Below are 26,321 nucleotides of genomic sequence, written 5' to 3' on the forward strand. Positions count from 1 at the left end.
ATACATGAGTGGCAGGGTCCATGTTAATACAGGACACTTTTGCCAGCAAAAACAAAAAAACTTTTTTTTTTTTTTTTTGTGTGTCTCCCCCTAGCGCAATAGCGCCCCTCAGAGTACCTGCTTCTCGATCCCAGAGAGAGAGAGAGGGACCCCCAAGGCTCACCAACCGATGCAGTGCAGTTTCCAACAAACTGCAGCCAGCGTCTGTCTTACACAGACTGGAAGGAGCTGTTTGCTTTTTACCCGGGCAGAAGGCGTGGCTCCGCCCCCTGTGTACGCCTTCCGGCGTTCCCAGCCCTCCACGAGGAAGCTGGGCTCACAAAACATGGCCGCCCCCATAGAAGAGACATAAGACTCCAAAAACATGGCGGCCGGCGTGACCTGAGGACATATATGCATTCGGTCTACGGCAAAATGGCGGCGGACCGCCGATATCGTTTTCCCAGCACATCCACCTGCACTTGCTGAGAGGTGACATATGGATCTACAGAGATACACTGCACATAAGGTAGGATTATACCTCCTATGTCTGCTGTAATGTTACAGTCTGCTGGGTAGAGTGTTAGCTCTTGAACCAAGTCCACTTCCCACAAACACATGCTGTATTACAAGGGGGACTTGTAAGTATCAGATATATACTGACCATATATGGAGGGGCCCATAATATATACTGCCTCATAAGTGAGGAAAAAAGGGAACGTTTACTCACCATACCGAACCGACAGGCACCCTCTCTTCACAATACCCTCTCCACCGGGGTGGGGGTTTGTGGACGCCTCGACTCTCTGGTCCTGGCGTCCAAGCGAGCTTTTAACTCGCAAAGTCAGTCCCTTTACTGGGACTCCGTCGCGGCCGACTCAGCGCACTGGTCTGCACGCGCTTTTAGGCAGAAACCGGGGTGACCACTGGATCTCAACATCCAGCCCGTCGCCCGGCCCCGCATACTTACTTGAATATGTCGCGGCCGACCAAGCGCAATGCCATGGTCTGCACGCGCTCGTAGGCCGGCTGGGGTGACCACAAGTGTCGCCCAGTCCGGCATTTTTGCTTGAAGATCTCACAGGAAAAAAACACTGGAGAAAACTACCTAAAAAATGTCTTTTTCTTAAAGAAAAAAAAGTCTTGCCAGGACCAAAAGATCCCAGCAAGGAACTTAGGTCCTTACTCCTGACTAGACAGAAAAAAACTGATTCCCTGTAGCAGAGAGAGGGAGGATATACCCTCAGGGACTGCCCCCTAGGGTGGAGCCAGAACGTTTTGTCATTCTGCCTAGTCCTACTCCTGCGGAGACAACATAACCCAGCTCTTGAGAATCAAGAAGACTACGTCTGTCAATGAGCGATAGAGAAAGTTCGGAATTCGGCAACCAGAACCGACCAAAATGCAATGGGACAGGAAATGGGCTTTAAAAGCCCGTGATTGGACCAGAACCATCAGTAAAAGCCAATTGAGGGGGCAGGAGAATGCTAGGAATGTGATTGGAGTGACTAGGGGATCCATAGGCCAATCATTAGTGAATACGCCCCCCAGTATATAAGATAGCCCCGCCAAATTCCTAGCATTGTAATACAGGGACGTGGAAGAGATTGGAAGCAGTTCTGTTACTTCTGCTTCAAAGTGTCATTTAGCAATTTTTAGTGTGAGGAAAGGGATATCTAGTGTAGTTAGGGTACTATTTTCCACTATAGTTAGATTTAATAATCTAGTTTCTGTAGGGAAAGTGTTAAGTGTAAGGGGACCGTAGTGTAGTGTAGAGTTAACTGACTCTTATTGCTATGGCAGGGTGACAAAACCCTTCCATGTCAGGGTGACCGCTATAGAGAAAAGATTTCTCTTAGAATACTTATAGAACCGGATAGTGGCTTTGCCCCTGTCACCCTGCTTTTTGCTGCAGGCGTTTATAGGGCTTTTTTGAGGACATGTTTGGAGTCAGGCATGACATCTGAACTTCTGTGTAGGGGTATATATACACACACCCATGTATGTATATATACACATACACATATATAGGTGTGAAAGTAGCAGAAACCTATGCTTGCGCTGATGAAATAATTAACAGGCATATGTCTCCGCTCCTATCACACCTATATGTGTGTATGTGTATAAATACATATAAGTGTGTGTGTATATATACCCCTATACAGAAGTTCAGATGTTTTGCCTGCCTCCAAAGACCCCAAAAAAATGCCCAAAAAAAACGCCTGCTGCAAAAACACACCTGGGCGTTTTTGTAGCTGGCGTTTTTTTGGGCATTTTTTGGGCATCTTTGGAGGCAGGCATAACATCTGAACTTCTGTCTAGGGGTATATATACACACACCCATGTATGTATATATACACATACACATATATAGGTGTGAAAGTAGCAGAAACCTATGCTAGCGCTAATGAAATAATTAACACCCATATGGCTTCTCTGCTATCACACCTATATGTGTGTATGTGTATAAATACATATAAGTGTGTGTGTGTATATACCCCTATACAGAAGTTCAGATGTTTTGCCTGCCTCCAAAGACCCCAAAAAAATGCTCAAAAAAAACGCCTGCTGCAAAAACACACCTGGGCGTTTTTGTAGCTGGCGTCATTTTTTTGGTCATTTTTTGGGCGTCTTTGGAGGCAGGTATAACATCTGAACTTCTGTGTAGGGGTATATATGCACACACCCATGTATGTATATATACACATACACACATATAGGTGTGAAAGTAGCAGAAACCTATGCTTGCGCTAATGAAATAATTAACACCCATATGGCTTCTCTGCTATCACACCTATATGTGTGTATGTGTATAAATACATATAAGTGTGTGTGTATATATACCCCTATACAGAAGTTCAGATGTTATGCCTGCCTTCAAAGACGCCCAAAAAATGCCCAAAAAAACGCCAGCTACAAAAACGCCCAGGTGTGTTTTTGCAGCAGGCGTTTTTTTGGGCATTTTTTTGGGGTCTTTGGAGGCAGGCAAAACATCTGAACTTCTGTATAGGGGTATATATACACACACACTTATATGTATTTATACACATACACACATATAGGTGTTATAGCAGAGAAGCCATATGGGTGTTAATTATTTCATTAGCGCAAGCATAGTGTTCTGCTACTTTCACACCTATATATGTGTATGTGTATATATACATATAAGTGTGTGTGTATATATACCCCTACACAGAAGTTCTGATGTTATGCCTGCCTCCAAATACCCCCCAAAAATGCCCAAAAAAACACTTGCTACAAAACCGGCAAGGTGTGAAAATAGCGGAGCCATATCCCTGTTCTATATTAATTCTAATACAAAAAAACTTTTTTTTTTTTCTGGTTCTGGACATGCTACAAAGCTGAAACTTCACAGGTACACTTTTTAGACCCCCCAGCCACTAAATCCAAAGAAATCTCATTTTTTTCAATAATTTTTTCAATAATTGGCTCTCTATCAAAAAGGACAATTTTTAAGAACTTTTTTTTGTGTGATTAATAGTCCCTGGAGCATGACCCAGAACCCTAGGCACTTTTTAGGGGCATTTATTGGGTTTTAGGGCTTCAAAATGGTGTTTTTTGATTCCAGAAGTTTGGGTCCCATTGATTTCAATGGGGTTCTGGAATCCGAACCGAACTTTCAGGAAATTCGGGTGTTCTGGTCCAACCAAACTTTTCAAAAGTTCGATCATCCCTAATGACAACCATTGAAGTGGTTAGCTACATTGGTTGAATGTTTCTTGTGAATATCATAAAGATGGTCATGCAGGCGATGCCTCAATCTGCCGGTAGTACGGCCAACATACTGCATTTTGCAAAGGTTGCATGTGATTGCATGTAATAAATACCTAGTGCTACAATTAGTAAAGGAAGTAATGTAATGATTTATTTCGTTACTAGTAGAATGCACAAAGTCTTCCCTGTTAATGTATGAACAGTAGGGGCATCTTGCAAATTTTCCTTTGAACTGAAGCCAATGTAAAGTATTTTCCTTCCTGCTGGCAAATAAACTTGGAGACAGATATCTGCCTAATCTGGGTGCCCTGCGGGAGACTACCTAATGCCCTTTGACAACACCTGTGTATAAATAGGATCATTATATAAAATGGGCAGATACCTTTTAACAATGTTTTATATTTTATTAAACTCAACACTGTAAGGAGTGGAGAACACAGGGATATTATTAGATCTAGAAGTCTTTTTCTTTTTATCTTTCAACAGCTTCTCACTAGATGTTTTTTGGCAATGCTCAATGCTCCATCCAGAACATATTTAGAATAGGCTCTACACACAAAGTGATTCCACATCAATTTGGCTTCTTTATTAAACTCAGTATCATTACTGCATACTCTGCAAAGTCTCAAAAAATTGGCTGACGGAGATACTTTTTATAGTAGGCAGAGAATGTATGTGAGCTATGACTAAGCGCTAAGGAAGCGTAAAATATATTAGCTGGTGATGCTTTTCCCTTCTATTTCTGTTTTTGGATTTGTTTTTATGAACTTGCTAAAATAAAGGTGATTTTACTGGATGTGCGACCAAGCAGAGTTCTTTTTGCTCATTGGAATCCGTAATGGATAGGGCCAGCACCTGGTCTGTGTGTTAGTGGAAGTGGAGATGGGAGATTGACCTAGAGCAGTGTTCAGACACATGGACTGATTTGGACTGGTCGGTTTATACACCTGGCTCGGTGAGTTTCTCCTTACTTCCATTTACACTGTGGTCTATGGACTATAATTTCTTGCATTCCACTACAAGTCATCAATTATGGCTGATACAGTTACTACCTCTAACACTAAAGAGGGGAAATACAGCAGAACTTTAACAGGACCATCAGACATTCTACTCAGACTTGGACAAAGCAGCCATATACTACAGGTGTTAGATAATTTCAATGTTTGAATGAAAAGGTATTTTTATAAATTGGAACCTCTAATGGTGAAAGAAATCAAAGTTTATTGGGACTTTAGTACTCTGTCTGAAGACTTAACACTAAAACATATACCTTGAAGTTTACGCAATAAAAAGTTCCCGACTTTGACCTGTTTAATGGCTATCTAAAAAGTGAATGGACTGACAGGTTAACAGCATGTTCATTTAATCTTATGCACATTATTGTCAATTCTAAATCCAGAGAGTTGGATAAATTACAACAGGATATCTCAACATTACAGAAAGACATTGCAGGTTTACGTCCAGGCTTTTTTGGAACTGGATGAGCATTTAACCAAAAAATTGAATAAATTGGAAAATGATTTTATCGCTGGAAAGAGGGAGAAAATGCTGAGAGATCATATTGACTATGAGTCTAACAATGTTTACATATGGAAGAAACCTATCTATTAAAAAAACAGCATAAAATGGGCTATCATGGCCGGAAGAAAAAGGTCAGTTTTTCGGATACAGAAAATGAAAATTTAAATGAGACTCTGGCAGTCACAGCTTCAGATTCTTCACCTGATCCAAGCAATCAGCTTGGCTTTGGTGCTCTCTCCATGGATCAACAGCATTTAAACGAGAATGCCCGCAGACAAGGCAAAACCCCCCAAAAAACAATGCAGGGGGGAGAAACAAAAATACAGGAGGAAGCACCTGGTATCAATTGCAAGGTCAAACATAGAAGTGATCCACAATGTCACGAATCTGTCACAAAGACTAATGCCCCATACACACGTGCAGATTATCTGCAGACTTTTGTCTGCAGACTTACCAAAACCATATAATATGAGGTCAAACCTAAACACTTTCAATTTGTATGCAATCCGGCAGGCCCTTGCACTACATAGAAAAGGTAAGTCTGCAGACAAAAGTCTGCAGATAATCTGCACGTGTGTATGGGGCATAAAGGCCCACACGTACCGATCGTCGGCAGACAAGCGTCGGCCGACGAACGATCTGCCGATTGTACGCTTGTTAGTATGATGCCTCCATACAAAATGAGGTTGAAGGATTGTAAGAAGTGCATGAAAAGCAGCCAGCCCCCAGTCTGATGTACTCACCCTCCAGTCTGTCACCAACCAAATATAACCTGTCTCTTGGTACAAAGAACAGGGGTTTAGTTGACACACATTTGCAAACGCATGTGAAAGCTGCAGAGCCACTTCACGGCACCCTGTTATATCTGCAGTCCTACACTCTTAATTTAGTGTCCTCACACTGGAGGCACATGGCCGCTAATGGGTGGATGGGGGACAGGTGAGAGGGAGACAGCCCAACCTCCTCCAACCCATCATCATGCACGACTGGTTGTTGTCTCAAAGACTCAAATAATTAGGTTTATAACCATGGTGCAAACTGGAAAAGACCAGCTGAAAAGCATTACACCTCCATCCCCTTGGTGGATGCAGCAAATAGATAGGAAGGGATTTTATGTATGGGGCATGGCCTGTAAAGCTCACTGCCTTTGAAATCCCTAATTTCCTTTTGGGACTTTATATGAGACAAGCAGGACATGCTATTGGTCTCCATCCCTGTATACGGAAAACACTAAAGTCAAATCAAAACTGCATCCACCAAAAACGCACGAAAATCGCACGGTGGGACTTTATATGAGGCACCAAGCTGTAAGCAAGGCGTCTCCATCCCTGGTTGCTTAAACATATTGGACTAGGTGGGACTTTATATGAGACCCAAGCTGGTGTTGCCTGGCGTCTCCATCCCTATAACAAAATACAAAATGAGGTTGAAGGATTGTAAGAGGTGCACCTCTTACAATCCTTCAACCTCATTTTGTATTTTGTTATAGGGATGGAGACGCCGGGCAACACCAGCTTGGGTCTCATATAAAGTCCCACCTAGTCCAATATGTTTAAGTATGATGCCTCCTACAGCCGTCAGCGCACATTCTGCCGACAAGAATCTGTCATGCAAGCATTAAAATTTTTGTATTTTTTTATGTAGGTCCCGGAAGAATTTTCTCTAGTAAACTCAACATTTTATCCAGAAAGAACTTTCGGCTCGCGGCAGTCCAAAAAATATGTGAAATGCAGAGCACATGCTCATCTTGATAAATGTGAGAAGAAGGAAGATGCTGCTCATAATGCCATACTTTTCTAATAAAAAGGCATGTGTTCTGTTATGATGAAGATAATGTTTGTCTATTCTATCTGTTCTATCAAATTTTATAAATAAATAATTTTAACTCTTCACCATTATTTTTGTATTTTCACACCAAAGATCTAACTATTGATATGACCCTTTATTCTTTTATGAATTAATGTATAAAACATATTTTTCAGGTTATGCACAATATTAAACATGTTAACAAATTCAGATAGGCCATTTTTTTTCCAATTTTCTTTATTTTTGGATCTCAGAAACAAACAAAAGTAAATATTAATACTCTCCGTATTTAAAAAATAAACATAAAAAAGGTCCATTTGGACTAAATTAAAATAGAAAATGACAAACAGGGGTAAAATAAATAATAGGGGGTTACAAAAATTATAACTGCTGATAACTGTAATCAGGCTGCCATGAGGGCAGGTGTGGATCCTGCTGGCCATATTGCCACTGGCCATGTGGCATTTGGCGAGGTGGTGGGTGTTGTGGAGGTGGAGGTGGAGGACATGGGTGCTCCTCGCATGCGTGGCTGTGCTCAGTAAGGACGCCGTTTTCCGCCTTTTGCAGCACATCGAGGATAATTTTTCGGGCATACTGACACTGCCTGAGGTCCACCTGCCCTAAAATTTTGCCCGCCATATTCCCGAAGGACTCATTTGCCTCCGGTTTCCTACGTAGGGCTATGGTGGCCTCATGTATGAATTTGTCGGTGATATCATCGACGTGCTTCCACTTTTGCCTCCGTTTGGCAGGAGGAGGTGGTGCTGGAAAGAGTTCCAAGGGTTCCGCAGGCTCCCCAGGCTCCTGGCTGCAACCTGGCTCCTCCTCAGTGATACTTCCCTGTTGATGAAATGAACAATTGATTAGAATGTTATAGTGTATATAAAAATGCATGTTTGTTATATTATTGTGAACAAATAGCAGACTTTACATACAGTGGCGTATCTAGGGTCTCCAGTGCCCTTGTTGAGGAGCTGTATTTGGCAACAACCCCCCCCCCCCCCCAAAATCAATGTAAAAATGTAACCCCCCAAAAAAAAATCTAAAAGGGCATTAAATGTTTCTCATTTGTCCCTTGTTTGCCCAGTGTAGAGCTCTCTAGTGGGCAATCATTGTCTCAGGTGTGAAAAACAAGAAAGAGAGGGGTGAGAGATAGAGAGAGGGAGAGAAAGAGGGGGTGTGAGAGAGAGAGGAGGGGGGTTGCAGAGAGAGAGGGGCCTGAACTTGCAGAGGGCTTGATGTAGGGCATTGAGGGTGAAGCATTGCAGGAAAACAGGAATAAGGAAGCCACCTGCCTTGCTGACCCGGAGTGAGAGACCAGAGACATGGAAGCAAGGATGGATGGATCATTTGCAGGAGCTGTTAGTTTGTTAGTTTTCTTTTAAAAAAGGTTGAGCCAGAGGAATGCTGAGGCTCCAGCAGTGTTTGTTAGGACCAGAGGTGTGCTGGGGATGCAGCAGTGTTTGTAAGACCGGAGGTGTGCTGGGGATGCAGTGAGAGGCAGTCTCAGTCTCCTGGTCTTTTGGCTCAGCTGCTCTCAATGTTTTACACCTGCATGAAGCAGCTCTCAATGTTTTACACCTGCATGAATCCGCCTGCAAACTGGGGGTTCTGGGGTGTGCAGGCTGAGTGGATTGTTAAAAAAATCACTAAAACAATACCAATGTTTTTGCGACCCACCCCCCTTGGCCTGCGCCCCTGGCGGTTGCCTGTCATGCCAACCCCTTGCTATGCCAGTTTACATAAAGGGTGAATTATGGTTTAGCTTATAATTTTGTTACATGATTACATTTTTAGCAGACAATATATAGTGAAATGCCATACCTGAGTCAAATTGCCCTCTAGGATATCTTCATCCTGGCTGGGATCAACCGACACTGAGCCCTCTGCCGAAGTCGAAGGCAGTGTGGAAATGGATGGCCTTGATTCCAATGTGTCTGCCAGGAACCTGAGGTTATCAAAATACCACAGCCGTGGTACATGTATATTTTCGGCAGCTGCTCCTGACCTTGTGGCATCCTCAATTTTTTTAACCTCCCGCCTGTAGGCACTGCGAATGCTGTTAATTTTTTTGCGGATATACTCGGCATTTGCCGCAGGACAGGCGGGCTTGTAGAAGGCCACTAAATGTTCAATGGCCTGTTTTTTTAGGTGCTTGTTTTTGTATTCAGCCGACTTTACTTTCCACAAACAGGGCAGTTGCCTGAATTCATCAATGAAGCTGATGAGGAAATTATGGCTGGTGAAATTGTCCACCATTTTGCAGGACAGTATATGCCTGCAAGACACAACACAACACACACAAAACATATTAAAATAGCATGTATTTTGGGACATAATAAAGATATTCCTAATAAAAGCTGTATAGGGCCCAAAACACACACTTTCTAATAAAATAGTCGTACTTTTGTTTGTGGGGAAAAGTCGTGATTCGCCGTTCGATCGTGCTCCAACCATCGATATGTCCGCTAGCGAATCGTCGGCCGAAAGATCTGGCGTCCTTTAAATACAGCGCATGCGTCAACTCCTCCTCCAGTGGCGGGCTTGTGCAGGGGTGTGTACGTGCCGAAGATCAGGCCTACATGCGACACTCACACACCTGAGGCAGTTTAAGAACCATGTCTCAACGATCTGAGAGCTCAATTAGTGTAGGCAGAAGTGATTGGGCCACCAGAAAATCAAGGGCTACACCCATGACCAAGGCAGAAATGGTGGAGATGGTCTCCATTTTAGAAAAAATGGATTACGATGGGAAGTTGGCAAATTACGATAGGCCCAATGCCAGGAAAGATGGCATCATGGATAAGGTGGTGGCCTGTTTGCAAAAAAAATTTGGTGTGGAGCGATCGAAAGATCAGATTAGGAAACGATGGTCCGACCTGAAACACCGTGAGCAGGATCAGCTTTCCCAAATCCATCGGATTCTGAAAAAAAGTAAGTTTTATATATTTTTTTTTTAACATGCAATATGTTTTTTCTAATTTTGTGTATGTTGTATTAACATGTCTAGATTACAATGTCTATGTAAAAAGTTAGATTACTTATTTTAGTTGTCATGTCGTGATTAGATCGATCTATTGTTGATGTTTTAGTATATGACATTAAAAGTCAGGAAGCCATAGTTAAAAATATATGTATTGTGTTGCAACGAATGTTCTTTCCTGCACGAATATTCTCTGCAAACATTCCTATTAATCACAGATTATTATTCAAACCTTTAAATAGGAGAAAAACGAAAACTCCGTGCCAAACAATGGGAAAGGAGGAGGAGAGGTTTGGCAGCTCCATCTGCAGTTGTAAGAGAAGATGAGGACATGGGCCCAGATGGTGGCACAGATTCTACTAAAGGTAATTGGTTCCTATGCACTGTCAAACATTAATGTACCATATTTTTCGTAGATAACCATGTACATGTATTCATATTTGTTACTAAAAGAGCTATCAAACAGGGCACCATGTCCTAACAAATGTACCTCTTGTGACTTTTATGATCTGGCAACTTTTTTGTATTATGTAGATGAAGACATTATGCCTGAGGTTATTCTGGTGGAGCCAACAAGTAACCAGACACCAGAGCAACAAGAAGGTTGGTAGGCACAGATTTTTGTGTAGTGGGATCATAGAAATATGTGTATTTGCAATGATTGTTTAACCTTATATTCTTGTATTCCCTTACAAATTTACATTGCAGATGTTGCGTCATGCGAGGATGTGGCATCCCCAGCCAGGTCAGAACCAACATCTCCTGGCAACTTGCCAAGCAGCGTGGAAGCCACATCCGAAAATGTGGAGGATCCAGGACCAAGTGTCAGAGAGCCAATTGTGTGCCCACGTAGGTTTTTTCATAATGATTTTTATCAGTGTTATTTTTAGCCTCCAATTGTCAACACTAGTTCCCTATGGGAGCCTCTTTATTTGAATGGAAGTCGCACCGTAAGTCGGATCAGGATGCTCTGACTTGCGGGGCCACTTGCGCTGTGAACATTTTTGAGGGGGAACTACACAGAAAAATTGAATAACCCACCGTGGGTGTCCCCCCCAAGTTCCCAAGCAGGCCTTTTGTGTGTGGTATTGAGTTTGAGGGTAGGCCCACAACAAAAAGACAGCGTGGGTTACCCCCAAAACCCATACCAGACCCTTATCCAAGCATGCAGCTTGTCAGGCCAGGAAAGAGAACGAGCAAGCGGACCAAACACCCCCTGGACCACAGCAGGACACATGCCCTCAACATGGGGGGGTTTTGTTGCTTTGGGCCAGGGGGGCTCTGCACTGCACACCCAAAAGCACCTTGCTCCCATGTAGAGGAGGACAAGGGCCTCATCCCCACAAACCTGTCTGGTGGTTTTGGGGGGTCATGCGGCCAGGGGGTTCCTAGGACTTTGGAAGCAACCTTTAACAAAGGGTGGCCCCCAGATCCCAGACCCGAATCACTATGTGAATGGGTATGGGGTACATAGTACCCCTACACATTAACCACATAAATGGAAGTGTATGTGAATAACGACAGGAGACGTTTATGAAATGTTCTTAAATATCTTCATCCGGTCTTCTCCACTCTGCTCTTTGGATCTTCTCCTCTCCACTCTTCTGCTGTCCAATCTTCTGCTCTTATGTTGTCTGCTCTTTTGTCCTAGGCTCTTCTTCTTCCTCCTGTCCTCCTCCGATGCTGTTGCCGTGCATTCTGCCCGTCTCTGGTCTCTGCAGCTTAATATATATACATTACGACCATGCCCTCACAATGACGTCATCATGCGTTCACACCCCTAATGAATATATAGTAAGCTCAGGAGAGCGGCAGAATCATCAGCAACAGGATCAGAGGAGGACAGGAGGAAGAAGAAGAGCCTAGGGCAAAAGAGTATAAGAACAGGGTAGGTATTAACTCGAGAGTAATTTAATATAACCTGGACACCAAATGTTTGTCTATTATGACCTCATGTAGGTGATTCACATTGACTCAGTTGTATATTTTTTTACAGATCATGATTTACCTACTTGCACTTTAGCAAAATTAACACATGAGGCTCTCCAATGTTGCTCAGACCTCGAGCAAATCAAGGAAACAGCAACGGCATTGCAATCCAAAATGCGCGATTTTGTGGACATGATTGCCAAATTTTAAAACATTTTTACAACGTTTTTTATGTTTTTATTCGTTCCTTTTATTACAAATGTTTAGTAATATTTTATGATATCCTGATGACACTCAGTTGTTAAGAGTGTACCCACGTTTGGGAAAAACACTTGAAAACACCCTAACCCTAACCCTAACCCTAACCATAACCCTGTGAATGTTTCTTTAAAAAAAAATTTTACATTCAACAATGTGTGTTCGATTCTTTATTTGACTTTCGTTGGGGGGACCAGGTCTAAAGCTGTGTAAAGAAGCATTAAATGTATGATGGCTGTCCTATTCCCATATTTACATGTTAATGAAAGCATTTTGGACACTGCCATATGCGAGTTGCTGGAGGTGTCAATGAAATGTTAAAGATCACAACAGTTTAAACGCATATCACAGTGCGATCTGACATTTCATACAGGATCGGATCATACAAGTGGGAACGACTGTGCGATCCTATCCTGATGCAGCTGAATAAATGCATCATGTGCGACTTTTGTGCGAGTGCAGTGCGAATTGAGACATACACTTTGTATGGCTACATTCGCACTGACACGCACACAAGTCGCACATGACCCTTTATTTCTGATGTATCAGGATTGGATGGCACAGTGCTTCACACTTGTGTAATACAATCCTGTGGAAAAAGTTAGTGGCGGGTCAGCCTTATGCGATGCAGGAAGGATGCAAAGTCGCAGACTTCCCGCATCGCATAAGTGTGACTCAACACTCAAGGTACTAGCAGTCCTAGGATTCAATATGGCATTGATATTGCCATTAGCAATCAGTGTAGGGAGATCAGTGTAATCTATAGTGTATTGCTTGTTCGTTGCTCTAGTTCACTTTCCATTACCTATATATATAACACTTTGAGATGAACAATGATCAAGTTTCACATAACACTAACATATCCTAACATTGGTGGGCAGTGAGAAGGATGTCATAAATGAACACAACATAACAGGTGTAGGTACGTTGTTAATACCCTAATGTATTATATGAAATATATAGTATGGGCAACTTCTGGACAATGACCACCAATGTAAGGTGACATTAGATGAACCTTGGGTGTGACCTAGTTCTCAATGTGACAGGGTTTGTGGAAATTTTGTGGGGTGCAGAAGGCCCTTGTATTTACACCACTGGCTCAAAAATAACACATGGCCATCATCACTTTGGATCAGCTGTTGAGAGACTACAGTAAAGAAACACACTGATGAATGTATTAACCCTTCCAAAGTCACACATATATAACACATGATTTACCCCAAAAATTATGTTTGCCATATGTGCCCAAATGATTAGAATCCACAATACAGAATCATAGCAATTTTTGTTTAATGTGTTCAAAAATCATAGATCTATGACATTTATCTTGTTAGGAAATTATTTATGAAGTTTATTGGTTGTGTGAAAGTGATTGCTGCCAGGACACAGCTCCTCTCCCCAAAAAATAGTCCAGATATTCCTGGCGGATCTGACGGGCCCTGTGTGATGCCAATCCTGACTGTCCAACTTAAATTGACGTCATGGACTCCACTTGGTCAGGAGGTTGGGCCTCTCCACTTGTACCTGGCATAGCAGGGTCAGTATCCAGTTGCTGCAATACATAATTGTGTACATTCCTGCGTAGGAAGTTGTGCAAAATGCAGCAACACAAGACCACTTTATCCACTTTGTACAGTGCCAGGTGTATGGACGTCAGGAATATCCGGAACCGGTTGGCCATTATCCCGAAGGCATTCTCCACAACTCTGCGAGCTCTGGACAACCGGTAGTTGTAAATCCTTTGGTCGGGGGTGAGGTTCCTCTGAGGGTAGGGCTTCATGAGATGCTCCCCAAGCGCAAAAGCATTATCTGCGATAAAAACAAAGCTCATACCCTCAACGGTTTGCTCCCTGGATGGCAGGTTCAGAGTGCTGTTCTGAAGACGACGAGCGAACTCCGTCTGCTCAATAACTCCCCCATCCGAATTGCGGCCATTTTTGCCAATATCCAAATAAATAAACTCATAGTTTGCATTAACTATGGCTAGCATGACTATACTAAAAAAACCTTTATAATTATAATAAAATGTGCCGGAATTCGGAGGGGGGACAATGCGGACGTGCTTCCCATCAATAGCACCCCCACAATTGGGAAAATTCCACTTCTCCAGAAATTGAGCAGCAATCTCCAGCCATTGCTCTGCGTTTGAAGGGAACTGTGGGGAAAAAAAAAAAAAAATTAGTGCTTGAGCACATCACATTATTAATTACACACACAGTTGTCTGTTAAATGCTTATGCAACTTGTTAAAAATATAAACAACAGGAAGGCAAACGTTTTGATTTGGGGATGTAACATCTACATACATTTATTTTCAACCTCCTATTGTTCTTATATTGTAAAGGGCCATACACACTATAAGATTCTCTGAAGACTTTTTCGTGCAGATTTACCTTTTCTATGTAGTGCAAGTGCCTGCCAGATTTCATAGGATTTGAAAGTGTTTGTTTGACCTCATATTATTTGGTTTTGGTAAATCGGAAGGATAAATTGTTCTGACAATCTTATAGTGTGTATGGCCCATTATACTCACCAGCTAGAGCTGAAATTTACAAACTATGGCCCTCCAGCTGTTGCAGAACTACACATCCCATGAGGCCTTGTAATTCTATGACATTCACAGACATGACTAGGCATGATGGAAATTGTAGTTCCTGAACAACTGGAGGGCCATAGTTTGAAGACCTCTGAGCTTGAGCTTTGGTATATGCTGACTTTGAGATTTAGCATGTGGGTGGGGGGATGGGTAAGTAAAACTGGGCATTTATACATCAATAAGGGCTTGTGATCAGTGAAGATTTAACATCATTACATAAACATACACAATCATAGGTGGGAATGGATGGACTGATGTATTTAAGATAAATCATAAACTAGGTAATAAAACATTGGCCAAGGAATAATTGTTTGAGGGAAAGTAATAAAATGACACAAATTCAAAATACTGTTAACAGGCAATGCGTTTAGGGACACATAGGAGAGAATTCTGGGGTGGTTAGTGGGTAATTTTACAAATGGTTAAGATAATCTACATCTTTACTACTATGTGCATGCGGACAGAGGGTAGTTTACAAATAATGGCCTGTATCAATTGCTGTACATCCAAAAACCTAATAATTCGGGTGAAACGACTAATACATGTAATTTAAAAAATAAAACATACCTTGATATAGTCCTTCTGCAAGACCTTGATGATGGCAGAGCAGGTCTCAGGGATGATGACTCCAAGTGCTTGGGGGGAGATGCCTGTGGTGAACTTCAGATCCTGCAGGCTTCTCCCTGTTGCAAGATACCTCAAAGTCGCAATTAACCTTTGCTCAGGAGTAATTGCAAGCCGCATACAAGTATCCTGCTTCAGAATATAGGGGGACACCAGGGCAAGAAGACGGTAAAAGATTGGATCCGTCATCCTCAAATAATTCCTGAAGTCATCAGGATTATTTTCCTGGAGCTCCCTCAGCAAGGACATATGAGAAAATTGATCACGGTTAAGCAACCAATTTTTCGTCCAGGAGGTCCGCTTCTTCTTCCTATTGCTCGTACGTCGTCTCAGAGCCAAAACTCCAACACTAACGACAGCAATGGTCGAATTCACGGTCGCCATAATAAATTCTCCAACGATGTCTCGGAAAATAGCGAAATGTCGTCAACCAAACAAATTCTACCGAAATCAGCGCGAGATGCCCAGAAGGGTCACGGCCAAACACTCACTTCCTCTTTTGTAGCGGCGAACGTGCGTGGAACGTACTGACGTCATTTTCTGTCGGCAGACAAATGTCCTGGGCAAGTTTTGAGCACTTTTCAACAGACAAACAACAAACACGCCAGCCGCGAACATTTGTCGGCCGTTCTGTCGGCCGACGATCAGTACGTGTGTACGGGGCTTTAGTCTGCCACTTAGACTGATAATGAGGTTTCTCTTCTTTGAAAGGGGTTAAACTTTTGCCCTACAGTTTTTCAATTCATTTAATACTATTGATGTGAATACATTTGTTTGGTGTTTAACCCTTAGGAAGCATTATTTTGGTGAATCTAGTAAGGTTGTTGGTAAATGAAATCATTGAAGGGATTGTCATATCTGAGAAATTTAAGTTTAGTTTTATGGAGATCTGTGCAATATGTGATCTTGATGAGTTACACTCTGAATCTGGCCCTGATCCGGACAATGATCATAGTCATCATATAGCTATTCCTTTTAAATTTAAATCTGATTTTTACCCTGTGAGTTCCAGGGATAAGGACATGGACCAGTTTTAGAGGCTGATTGACAAAGATCTCACACGAAGGTTTGGAATCCTGGCTTTACAATTAGTGACAATTTAACTGAGTCAGAGAGGAGATCCCTTCAGGATCTGGGCTCTGACTCTAACATGGTCATTAGAAACTCAGACAAAGGTGGATCGGTGGTAGTGCCTGACTCCCATACATATAGAGATGAGGCTTTATGTCAATTATCAGACAGAGATAGCTATGTTAAACTCAGTAGAGATCATTCCACTTCCTTCACTAAAGATTTGAAATCCTTAATGTGTAAAGCAATTAGAGCAGGTATTTTTTCTCAAGAGGAAAGTAATATGTTTATCCCTCTAGCTTCTATCATGCCAGTTTTTCATTACTTGCCCAAAGTACATAAAGAGTTAAATCCACTGGTCATCAGACCAATTGTATTAGGCTCTTTAAACAAACGGCTAAAGCCCCCGGAATTTTCGGCCAACGTCCGATCTGACAATTTTCGGGCTTGTTAGTATGATGCTTCCGACAACCGACTCTGACTTTTCGGCCGAAAAAATCTGGTGTGCGGGCTATAAAATTTTTGTTGGCCGTCAACACAACGGCCAATTTTCCGTCAGTCAGTACAGATTTCGGCAGACAAAAATCTGATGAGCAAGACTGGGCATGCTCAGAGAAGAAAAAACACACGGAAAGTAAACCAGCACATGACATCACTTCTGAAGTAGATTTTTATTGGCCGAGAAAATTTGTGTGCAGTCTAGGCACATTCCAACCAACAAAACACCACTCTGGACAAAAGTCGGACGATTGGTCGGCCGATAATCGTTGCGTGTGTATGAGGCATAAGTCAGTGGGTTGATCACCAACTTCAGCCAATGGTGATTAAATTACCTGGCTATCTCAGGGATACCAAACAATTGTTGGCTTACTTGCAGGATTTTGAGTGGCAGCAGGATTATATATGGATCACATGTGATGTTTATATTCCTTGATTCCACATGCTTTTTGGTTTTTAGGCTGTCAATTTTTTTCCTGCAGCGTTCCAGTAATTATTCATTGGTTCATCAAGAATTTGTCCTTTAAAGTCTGGATTATTTGTTAACACACAATTTCTTCATGTTCGATGGGGATTGCTACCTCCAGAGGTACGGGGTCTCTATGGGAGCTAAGTTCTCTCTGTCCCTTGCCAACCTATACATGGTGGGAGAGGTCCGCATCTTTGGGGTTGGCATACATTTGTTACATAGATAATCTCCTGTTCATCTGTTCCTCAAAGATTGCTTGATTATCAGAACGAAAATGAGTTAAATCTAAAATTCACAGGATACTCAGATTCTAGCTTGATTTCCTTCCTGGGTGTGAATTTGTCCAGCGAAGGGAATCGGGTCATATCTGGACTTTACAGAAAGCGGACAATTGGTAACACAGTGCTTAGAGTCAATTCAGGACACATTCTGCACACTTTAAAAAGCATCCCTGGTGGCAAATTTTTGAGACACACAGAGTATGCAACGATTATACTAATTTTGATAAAGAAGCCAAATCAATTTGGGATCACTTTGTGTGTAGAATTTACTCTAAATCTGTTCTGGATTGAGCTTTGAGCATTGCTAAGAAAACATCTTGTGAGGAGCTGTTGAAAGATAAAAAGAAAAAGACTTCTAGATCTAATAATATCCCTGTGTTCTCCACTCCTTACAATCAAAAACATTGTTAAAAAGGTATCTGCCCATTTTATATAATGAACCTATTTATACACAGGTGCTATCAATGGGCATTAATGTAGTCTCACACAGGGCACCGACAATAGGCAGATATCTGTCTCCCAGGTTATTTCCCAGCAGGAAGGAAAATCCTTCACATTGGCATCAGTTCAAAGGCACTTTTGCATATGGCATTAGTGGATGCCCCTGCTGTTCACACATTAAGAGGGGAGACTTTGTGTATTCTACTAGTAACAACAGAAATCATGACATTACTTCCTTCATTAATTGTAACACTAGGTATTTGATATATGCAATCACGTGCAATCTTTGCAAAAATTCAGTATGTTGGCCGTACTACCCACAGATTAAGGAATCGCCTGCACGACCATCTTTATGATATTAACAAGAAACATTCAACCAATGTAGCTAACCACTTCAATGGTTGTCATGCAGGTGACCCCTCAGCTGTATCTATACAAGGCGTAGAAAAGATTGTAGTCCACAGGAGAGGTGGTGATAATTTCTGATTTCTCTGTAAAAAGGACGTTTTTTGGATCTTCCGTTTGGATACACGGAAACCTGTAGGATTCAACCATGAGTGGGATGTGTCACATTTTTATTAGGAACAAAGTGCATCCTAGGTTTTTTTCTACTAGTGACCCTGATAGACATTTTTTCTAATTTGTTCTAATTTGTATTCAATCTGTTCTTTATATGATTCATATATGGTTTTATATCTGTTATATGTGTTCAAATTTCTATTGCAAACTATTGTTTCATACAGATTGTTCAAATCACAAGTAATTGTTGCATATATGTATATATACTGTATCTCTGTAGTGGACATTTGTATAAGAGCTATGACTAAGTGCTAAGGAAGCGTCAAACGCATTTGCTGGTAATGCTGTTCCTCTCTATTTGTATTTCTGTATTTGTTTTTATGGACTTGCTAAAATAAAGGTGAGTTTACTGGATGTGCGGCCAACCAGAATTATTTTTGCTCATTGGAATTCCTGATGGAGGAGGCAAGTACCTGGTCTTTGTGTTAGAGGAGGTGGAGATGGGAGACTGACCTAGAGCGGTGTTCACACACATCTATGTTATTATGATGAAAATGGTTATGAATTTTCAAAATCACAAAAAGCCTTACCCTCATGCACTATGATATAGAGAATAACAAATCTGAAATTGTTGTCTATCAAATTACAAGTCGATGTGAAGAACTCAATATATGACCAGTTGAAGGATATCTTTCTAAATAAAATGTCAGAAACATACAGATGCATCTCATAAAATTAGAGTATCATCAAAAAGTTAATTTATTTCAGTAATTCAATTTAAAAAGTAAAATGTATATATTTCATATAGATGGGTTACACACAGATTTTGATGATTATGGCTTACAGCTAGTGAAAACTCAAAATTAAGTATTTTAGAAAATTTAAATATTACATGAGACCAAAAAAACAAAGGTTTTTTAATACAGAAACGTTGGCTTACTGAAAAGTATGTCCATGTACAGTATAGTGTGTGGGGCTCTGACCAAGTATTAAGTGCATACTATACTGTACATGGGCATACTTTTGAAAACCAACATTTCTGTATTAAAAATCCTTTACTGACTGTGGAAACTTCAGACTGAACCTCATGTAACTTGGATTCGGTGCCTCTTAACTCTTCCTCCAGACACTGGGACCTTGATTTCCAACTGAAATGCAAAATTTTCCACAGTCCATGATGATTTGGGGAGCCATGTCATCTGCTGGTGTTGGTCCACTGTGCTTTATCAAGTACAAAGTCAGCACAGCCCTCTATCAGGAAATTCTAAAGCACTTCATACTTCCCTCTGCTGACCAGGTTTATGGAGAAGCTGATTTCATTTTTCAGTAGGACTTTGCACCTGCCCATACTGTCAAAAGTCCCAATTCCTGGTTTAACCACTTAAGCCCCATAAGATTTTACCCCCTTCCTTACCAGGGCCTGTTTTGCGATTCGGCACTGCGTGACTTTAACGGAGAATTGCGCGGTCATGCGACGCTGTACCTAAACGAATTTGACGTCCTTTTTTTCCCACAAACAGAGCTTTCTTTTGGTGGCATTTGATCACCTGTGCGATTTTTTGATCATGCGCTATAAACAAAAAAAGAGCGTCAATTTTGCAAAAATAACAAAATGTTTCAAATGTTTTTATATGAAATTCCCAAAAAAAATGTAAAAATCAAAATTTTTTAACATTTTAGGCCAATTTGTTTTATGCTACCTATGTTTGGTAAAAAAAATCCCAAAAAGCGTATTTTGATTGGTTTGCGCAAAAGTTATTGCGTTTACTAACTAAGGGAAAGATTTTTGTCATTTTTGTTGTTTTTTTCTTTAACGAGTAATGGCGGTGATCTGCGATTTGTTTTGCGGGACTGCGACATTGTGGCGGACAGATCGGACCCTTGACTGACATTTTTGACACTTTTGGGGTTACCAGTGACATTACTGCAGTAATCAGTGCTATACATATACACTGTTACTATAAAAATGACACTGACAGTGAAGGAGTTAACTGTATTGGAGAGGGAGGGGTTAAGTGTGTCCCTAGGGGCGTGTTTCTAACTGTGATTGGCTGTGGCTACTAGTGTAAGAACAGAGATCAATGGTCCTACATAGTAGAACCGTGTGATCTCCATTCTTACACAGGGCAGAATGACAGGTGGCTTTGTTTACATTAGCCGCTTACCAACCGCCGCACGACTATTTACTGCGGCGGTCAGCCCCTCACAGGCAAAGCGACGTAGGACTACGTCGCTAGCCTGTGAGGCTCTAGGGAGCGAGCGCGCGCCACCAGAGGTGCGCTCCCACTCCCGCGCGGTCACGGACCACCCCGTGCGGGAGTGGGAGCGCGCCTCCGGCGCCGCGCGCTCGCTCCCTAGAGCCTCACAGGCTAGCGACGTAGTCCTACGTCGCTTTGCCTGTGAGGGGCAGACCGCCGCAGTAAATAGTCGTGCGGCAGTTGGCAAGCGGTTAATGATTGTATGATGGTATCACTGTGCTTGATTGCCCAGCAAACCCGCTTGACCTAAACCCTATAGAGAATATGTGGGGTATTGTTAAGATGAAGATGAGAGACAGCAAACCCAACATTGCAGACGAGCTGAAGGCCGCCATCAAAGCAACTTGGGCGTCAATAACACCTCAGAAGTGCCACAGGGCAATCGCCTCCATACAACGAGGCATTGATGCAGTAATTCATGCAAAAGAAGCCCCAACCAAGTATTGAGTGCATACTATACTGTACATGGGCATACTTTTCAGTAAACCAACATTTCGGTATTAAAATCCTTTTTTTATTGGTCTTACGTAATATTCTATTTCTCTGAGATACTGAATTTTGAGTTTTCACTAGCTGTAAGCCATAATCATCAAAATTAAAAGAATTAAATGCTTGAAATATATCACTCAGTGTGTAACATATTTGATTTTATTCTAATTTTATGTGATGCATCTGTATGTACTGTAGCTTAGCTTAGACATCCCATATATCCATCTTTTATTTTCATTAATGTGGTCAGGGGAATCCTCTAGCTGTGTTCTGATAGTGGAGAAACCTCCCTGTCATCAGAATACAGTGATTAGTCCTGACGTACCTTTTTACTGATGTTATTACACGTGTTTTCTAGTAAAAGAATTCCTGATTAATGATCAATAAAATACTTGCATATAAATGTGTTTTGATGTGGGTTTAGTAACACTTTAAAAGATATGCAGTAAAGCATTCTTGTTATACTCACTGTGGTACATAAGGGGTTTATCCTCTGCATTGTGTTTAACCACTTCAGCTCTGGAAGGTTTTAACCCCTTAATGACCAGGCAATTTTTTGCGATTCGGCACTGCATTACTTTATTGAAAAATTGTGCGGTCCTGCGATGCTGTACCCAAATACAATTGATGTCCTTTTTTTTCCACAAATAGAGATTTTTTTTTGGCGGTATTCGATCACTTCTGCGGTTTATAGATTTTGCACTATAAACAAAAAAAGCGACAATTTTGAAAAAAACCCCATATTTTTTTTTAACTTTCTGCTATAAAACATTGCCAATAAAAAAATTTAAAAAATCGATTTTTTTTATCAGTTTAGGCCAATTTGTATTCTGCTACATATTTTTGGTATAAAAAAAACGTCCCAAAAAGCATATTTTAATTGGTTTGCGTAAAATTTATAGTGTTTACAAATTACAGGATAGATTTTTGGAATTTTTATTCAATTTTTCTGTTTCTATTAGTCATGGCGGCGATCAGCATTTTTTAGCTGGACTGCGACATTGTGGTGGACAGATCGGGCCCCTAACTGACATTTTTGACACTTTTTGGGGACCAGTGACATTAATACAGTAATCAGTGCTAAATAATATGCACTGTTACTGTATAAATGACACTGGCAGGGAAGGGGTTAACACTAGGGGTGATCAAAGAGGTTAATGTGTACCTAAATGTGCTTGCTCACCTTGTATGGGAATAGTTCTGTGACAGGCACAGAGAGATCGAAGTTTCAGCTTAGCTGAAACTCCTGATCTCTCCCTGCCTGTCTCACAGAAGACTTGCCTGCTTCTGTCAGTTTATCTGACAATCGCGGGAGGAAGACGGCGATCGCCGCCTCTCCTCCTATGGCCCCCCTCCCGCTGTGTCGGAACACAGTGGGAGCTCGGATTTTGAGCAACCGAGCCGCCCTGCCACAGTAATACTACGGTGGGCGGTCAGCAAGAGGTTAAAGGCTGCTTGATCCTGCCTTGTCTGATACTCTCCTTTCTCTACTGTCACCAATCCATCGGCTGATAGAACAAAGCCCTAGGGGGCACTCTGCACATGCTCAGTTTGGTGTCTATTGCAAGAGAGATTTTTTTTCCTTGAAGGGTGCATGTGATCAGCACAGGGCCAATTAGCACTGTTCAGACAGAGCATCGGGGGTCCTGCAGCCTCATAGGGCAGTCAGAGGAGAATTAAAACTTCTCCTACAAGCTTTAACTAGTGCTTAGCTGTACACTGATAGAAGTCATGAGACTGCTATAGCCTGCTGATGAGAGGTATTGAGCAGTTTATATTTATTGAAATAATTGCATTTCCATGTTCTGTGTACTGTGGGGGACCAGATATAGTGATTACAGGGTCCTGGGTTTAGTACCATTTTAATTTATTAAGGATTCTTTTCCATTCTGTATAAAGTATAGTAGGAACCATGACATTTAATTTATTATATTGCATGTATTTGAAAACTATTTTCTTTGCCATATCAAAAAAAAATCTGCCATCTATTGTAATATATATATATATATATACAGTATATATATATATTATCATGGGTTGGCTAAAAAAATCAAATGCCAAACGTTATATGAAGTGACTCATTAATAAAGAATGTAATTTAGCATTTATCATTTAATTTCCATGTACCTTGTCCACACCTGGCATAGCTTATCTAAATTTTATATACTGTTTAACATTTTTCAGAAACAATTTTCAAAGGAAGAGTACTTTTAAAAGTCAAAAACACATATGAATAAATCTTTTCAACTTTGTGCTGTTTATCAAAAACCATAAAAAATAAAAAACTTAAACATGTTTCCCACATATTATTAAATAGAACAGTTTATAGTCTTGACCTGCTCACTTGATGTAAAACCCAGATTCATTATGACTATTGACTGAGCTCTTCTATCCATACCATGCTCAATACCTAAGGATTATGTTTGACTCCTTCCTCTCTTCATTTAATCACAATGGCACACTTAGAAGATCATGTAATTTATTTCCAGCTGTAACTGTCAAATTGTTTATTTTTGTTAACATATTGCAGCAGTCAACAGTTCTTCAGTATAACCTCTGATTCTTTTTTCATTTGTTCTTGCTACTATGATTAACAATGAGAAAACTCGTTTGCAAGCAGCAAGGGATTGTTCAAATCTCAAATCCAGATTGGCAAATGATTAAACTGTACATATATAATAAAACAAAATGCATAAACTAGCATGGTGAGGTGAAGGCTGAAGTCCTAGATTAATCCAGTGATCACTTGCTGTGACAAAATGAGGATTTAAAAATAATATTCATTTAATAAATAGATTTTGGAAGGTTTTGATTTCAATTGAAATTGTTATTTTGAACTCTGTATTGTCAACTCTATGAATACAAACACAATCACAAAATGCAGGTTAAATCTATTCATTTGTGATATAATTACGCCGTGAAACTAGTAAAAAAAGAGAGTGCCCATAAATTATGGTTTTATTATATTTACAATATACAGTTGTTATTGACTCTTTGCAAAATAGTGCTGATGAACATCAATCTGTGACCACTGTTCCTCTATTTAACCACGTCAAAACAGGCCAATTTTCACATACAGTACTAGTAAAAATCTGCATTTTTTTTGCTAGAAAATTACTCCCAAACATTATATTTTTTTTTAAAGCAGAGACCCTGGAGAAAAGAATGGCGATTTCTGTGATTTTTTGTGGCTTGTGATATTTGTGCAGCCATTTTTAAAACACACATTTTTTACTAAATTTTTTATTTATTTGCTTTTCAATCTTTCCATTAAACTTTTACATACATTCATGATTTCAATTATTATTTACAATGTTACAGAGTCCACATTTTCCCTATTTTTCCCTTAGTCTCATTCTCCTTCCCTTCTTAGGGATAAATTATATCAACATTGATCTGTATTTATAACTCAAGTGTTCCTACTATGTCGATTTCTGTCTTTTAGCCTCTGCTTTGTCACATCCAATCCCATATCATAATACACTCAACTTCCCCTTGTGGGGGGTGGGGGGGGGGGGAAAGATAAAAAAAAAAAAAAAAAGGGGAAGGGGATTCTGGCCGGCTTTGGGGTTTCCTTCTAGATATATCCTTTATCCTGATGTCCTTCACACAGGATTCTGCCTTCTCGAGATGACATGTTCATTCCATCTATCCCAGATTAGTTTAAAACACACATTTTCAGCAAATACACTTTACTGAATTTTAGTACACACAAATAAAAAATAATGCAGGTTTTTTTTTTTTTTTTTGTAAACTATAAAAGAATATGCTATGCTATGTAAATGTCATTAAACACAAGTTAAGCGCTCAAATTAACCCCCCAAAATAATCACAATAGACTATTGTCATTATTTTGGGGATTTCCTTTGAGTGCTTTACTTGTATTTAATGACTTTTGCTATCCCACTACCCCAGTGGTCACTTCTGAGCTGCCAAAGAGCTACCCATGCACCTGGCTCTGTACCTAATAGAGGTCCACTTGTTGCAATCTAGCGCCTGACTTCTTTTTTTTAGTTTACTATGTTATGTACATCGATACCTAACATGTCATGCTTTAAAATTGGGCATGCCTGTGAAATGGCAACACACTTTGGTATCTAAAAATTCCCATGGGCAACGCTTTAAAGGCTTTTACAGGTTAACAGTTTAGACTTAAACAGGAGGTCTGGTGCTAGAATTATTGGTAGGGATACCTCACATGTGTGGTGCTTTCACCGTTTAAATATGCCTGTGGGGCCTATGTATGCATTCACACTTGCTCATGAGCACGAGAGGACAGGAGCACTTTTTTTTTTGTTACTTTTAATTTTTGTTTTTTTATTTGTTTTTTATTTTTTTACACTGTCTCTTTGATTTTTTTGTCAATTTTATTGCTAACACAAGGGATGAACAACATCCCTTGTGATAGCATAGGTAGTGGCAAGTACTCTTTACTGAGATATCTGGGGTGATAAGATGCTTTACAAGCTGGTAATGGCTTGTAAACTTCAAAACAAAGCTGTAAGTGACAAAATCCTCAACACTTCTGGTTTCTTGCATCATGGTGGGAGGCGGGGTCAGGACAGACAACAAGGGACCCCATTCTAGACATTGTAGAACAGATTTGGCAGCTCTAGAGCCACTCTGATCACTTTGGTAAACTGCATTAAAGCCCATTGCTAGCTGAAAATGTTGGTACTAGGATTATGGCTGCAGCTGCAACCTGAAGACATACAGGTATGTCCTAAGTGTGTGAAGTGGTTAAAGTAAACACAGCTTTATCATGTTTATTAACATTTATTTTGCTAAGTGAACAGAGAAAATTGGGTTTTCTCTGGCTACTATATATCCCAGCTTCCTTTTTCCATTTTCTAGATTGTTAAGAA

The 26,321-nt window shown here is 40.7% G+C and overlaps 1 protein-coding gene across 1 annotated transcript in view; it reads right to left on the reverse strand.

The window, feature by feature from the left end:
• Positions 1 to 26,112, reverse strand: part of LOC309548167 (uncharacterized protein) — a gene marked incomplete at both ends in the record, with an annotated part of 36,317 nt that extends 10,205 nt beyond the window's left edge. Inside the window, 2 exons of the mRNA XM_082248127.1 lie at positions 13,736 to 14,366; positions 25,891 to 26,112. Coding sequence (XP_082104253.1) covers positions 13,736 to 14,366; positions 25,891 to 26,112 — 853 coding nt within the window. The remainder of the gene's footprint in view (positions 1 to 13,735; positions 14,367 to 25,890) is intronic.
• Positions 26,113 to 26,321: the final 209 nt, after the last annotated feature.

Source organism: Pelophylax lessonae (assembly GCF_965119305.1).
Source record: "Pelophylax lessonae genome assembly, chromosome: 2".
NCBI lineage: Eukaryota > Metazoa > Chordata > Amphibia > Anura > Ranidae > Pelophylax > Pelophylax lessonae.